Raw genomic sequence first — 2,382 nt, 5'->3', positions numbered from 1 at the left:
ACGCCGCACGCCCCCGACGTTCACGAGCAGCGCCTCGTCCCTCCGCAGCCAAGGGACCCTGGAGCTGGGCCCGGAAGACTCTCTCACCATGGCTACAGCGGGCCTCCCTGCAGACAACGGTGGGGAAACAGTGATGAAGGTAGGTGCCTCGCCTCCGTTCCAGGAAGACGGTTAAAATCCGCGGTTCCATCCACCACCCCTCAGGGCTGCTGGGGACCCCGTGTGAAGTGCCTGGTGTGTAGTAGGCGCCCAGTAGATGCCAAGTACCCTCTGGACTCACTCAGGCCTGGGTTTAAATATCCCCCACCCCCAACTTGGGGACCTGGCCCAACCACAGATTCTGCCCGCTCTCATTTCAATTTCTCCAGTGGAAAACAAATGGGGAACTCTACCTGGAAAGGTTTTGAAAGCGTGGGAGGGCCAGGATAGCATGGCACCTGCGGGGTGCTCATGTAGGATGTCACCTTTTCACAGACAAACGTGGATTTAGAGACATCAGGGGTCTACTGTGGGATCTTGGACATGCCAGCCCTCTGAATCTCAGTTTTCTTCTCCTCAAGAGAATGAAATGCTTGCCACCTAGGATTTTAAGAAAATCAGTTTATACCAGTGGTTCTCAAAAGTGTTTTCCTCGGATAGCAGTATCAGCATCACCTGGAAATTTGTCAAAGAAACTCTAGGTTGGGGCCAGCAGTCTGTGTTTTCAGAAGCCTGAAGGGTGATTCTGATACACAGTCCAATTTGAGAGCTGTGGGGGTTCGACTACATAAGGCATCTATAAATCTGCCAGATCTGACCTTGAACCTTGGCTTTTTTGTGTGGCCTTAGACAAGTCCCATCACCTCTCTAAACCTCTGTGAAATGGAGATTAAAAATATCCACCTGGAAGCATTGTTAAAATGATCACGTTACCTAATGTCTTTTGGGGGCCTGGCTTACAGGAGGAGTTTATTAAATTATCCACCTATGTTACTGTCTTCTCAAGTCAGGCGCACGTAGGTTATTATCCCACCCTTAATGCCCCTTGGGCCTTGAGTGAGGTATCTCCTTTTCATGTCTCAGTTCCCCACACACTTCACATTGCAGACAGAAGCTCCTACCCCCAAAGATGGCTGGAAGTTTAAGGTAGGTTATGGAAAGTGCTATGCTTTAGTGGGTAGTCAGGAAATATGGGGTCCTTTGGCTGAGTACTGACTCCTGGCTTTGCTGGAAGTGAGGGCTGGTTCCTCACTTCCTGACCTAGGGTAATTTCACCTGCATTGTGAATTTGGTGATGCCTGGGAGGGCCGGGAGTGAGTACACATCAACCCCAGAGCCCAAGCGCCCTTCAATAGTGCTAAGCGTGGCCTTAATGGATTGGGATTCTACCCTTAGCTCTGTGACTTGTGCATCCCCAGGCCAGTCCCCTACTCTGGGCTTTAGCTCACTCACCTCTAGAATGGGGCCCATGGCACTTTAGGTAAACTGTTATCCTGAGTGTGTGTGCAAAACCCCAGAACACAGTGAGCGCTCAATAAATGTTATCTGGTTGTCTTTCCCTCTGGTCAGACCTGAGTTCAGCTCGAGTCTGCCACTTACTAGCTGAGTGGATCCATGGCCTCCTCCGAGCCTCAGTTTCCCCATCTACAAAGTGGATAACATACTTTTTACGAGAGGGTACAAGGATTAAATGATGCAAGGTGTTTATCTGCAGTGCAGTCCTTGGCACTAATGAGTGCCCAGTAAATATGTGTGTGATGCAGCTCCACTCTCCACTGGACCTGACATTGAAAGATAAAGTTTCTAATCCACTTCCATCGCCCATTAGAAGCATGATCTCCAGCAAATCCTCTCATCTGTTTGGAACTTACTTTCCTACTCTATGAAATGGGATAATTAATTCAACAGATATTTCCTGACAAGAATCTGAGCATCAGTAAGAAAGATTGACTTGCTCCAAGTCACCCAGCTGATCTGTAACCCAATTAAGATTACAAAATAGGCTTTTTGTCGCAAGACTGTCCTGACACTTACTTTGAGCACCTGCTACCTGCTGGTCACTTTGCTGTGCTCCACACAGGACACATTCCTGTTTGTTTAAGCCCAGTGCCTATCCAGTCAAAGAAATTTTCTAATCCCATTTTACAGATGGACAAGCAGGACCACCCCCAGTTTCCCCAAAGCTGAGCCATTCGCCCTAGCTGGCTTCTTGGGCGGTCTCCGGGAGGGGGCTCGGGCAGACCCCACTTCTGAGTTTCACAGCCCCGACCACGCCCCTCCCTGAGGGAAGCCCCTTACCTGCCTGGGCTCTTCCCTGGCGCAGGGTGCTCGCGTGTCTGTCCCCAGAGGCGCTGAGGCTAGAGAGCCGCTGGCGGTGCCTGGGCTTGTCCGCTTCGGCGGCCT

General features: G+C 50.7%; 1 protein-coding gene across 1 annotated transcript in view; it reads right to left on the bottom strand.

Moving 5' to 3' along the window:
* Kcns1 (potassium voltage-gated channel modifier subfamily S member 1) overlaps positions 1-2,376 on the bottom strand; it is an 8,280-nt gene extending 5,904 nt beyond the window's left edge. The window contains 3 exon segments of the mRNA XM_033767094.1: positions 2-107; positions 393-579; positions 2,278-2,376. Coding sequence (XP_033622985.1) covers positions 2-107; positions 393-432 — 146 coding nt within the window. The 5' untranslated portion in view covers positions 433-579; positions 2,278-2,376.
* Positions 2,377-2,382: the final 6 nt, after the last annotated feature.

This window comes from Fukomys damarensis, unplaced genomic scaffold (assembly GCF_012274545.1).
Source record: "Fukomys damarensis isolate Sample0158 unplaced genomic scaffold, DMR_v1.0_HiC HiC_scaffold_22, whole genome shotgun sequence".
In the NCBI taxonomy this organism is placed as follows: domain Eukaryota; kingdom Metazoa; phylum Chordata; class Mammalia; order Rodentia; family Bathyergidae; genus Fukomys; species Fukomys damarensis.
Note: the sequence above shows the minus strand (reverse complement) of the source record. Positions and strands in the feature narration are given on the sequence as shown.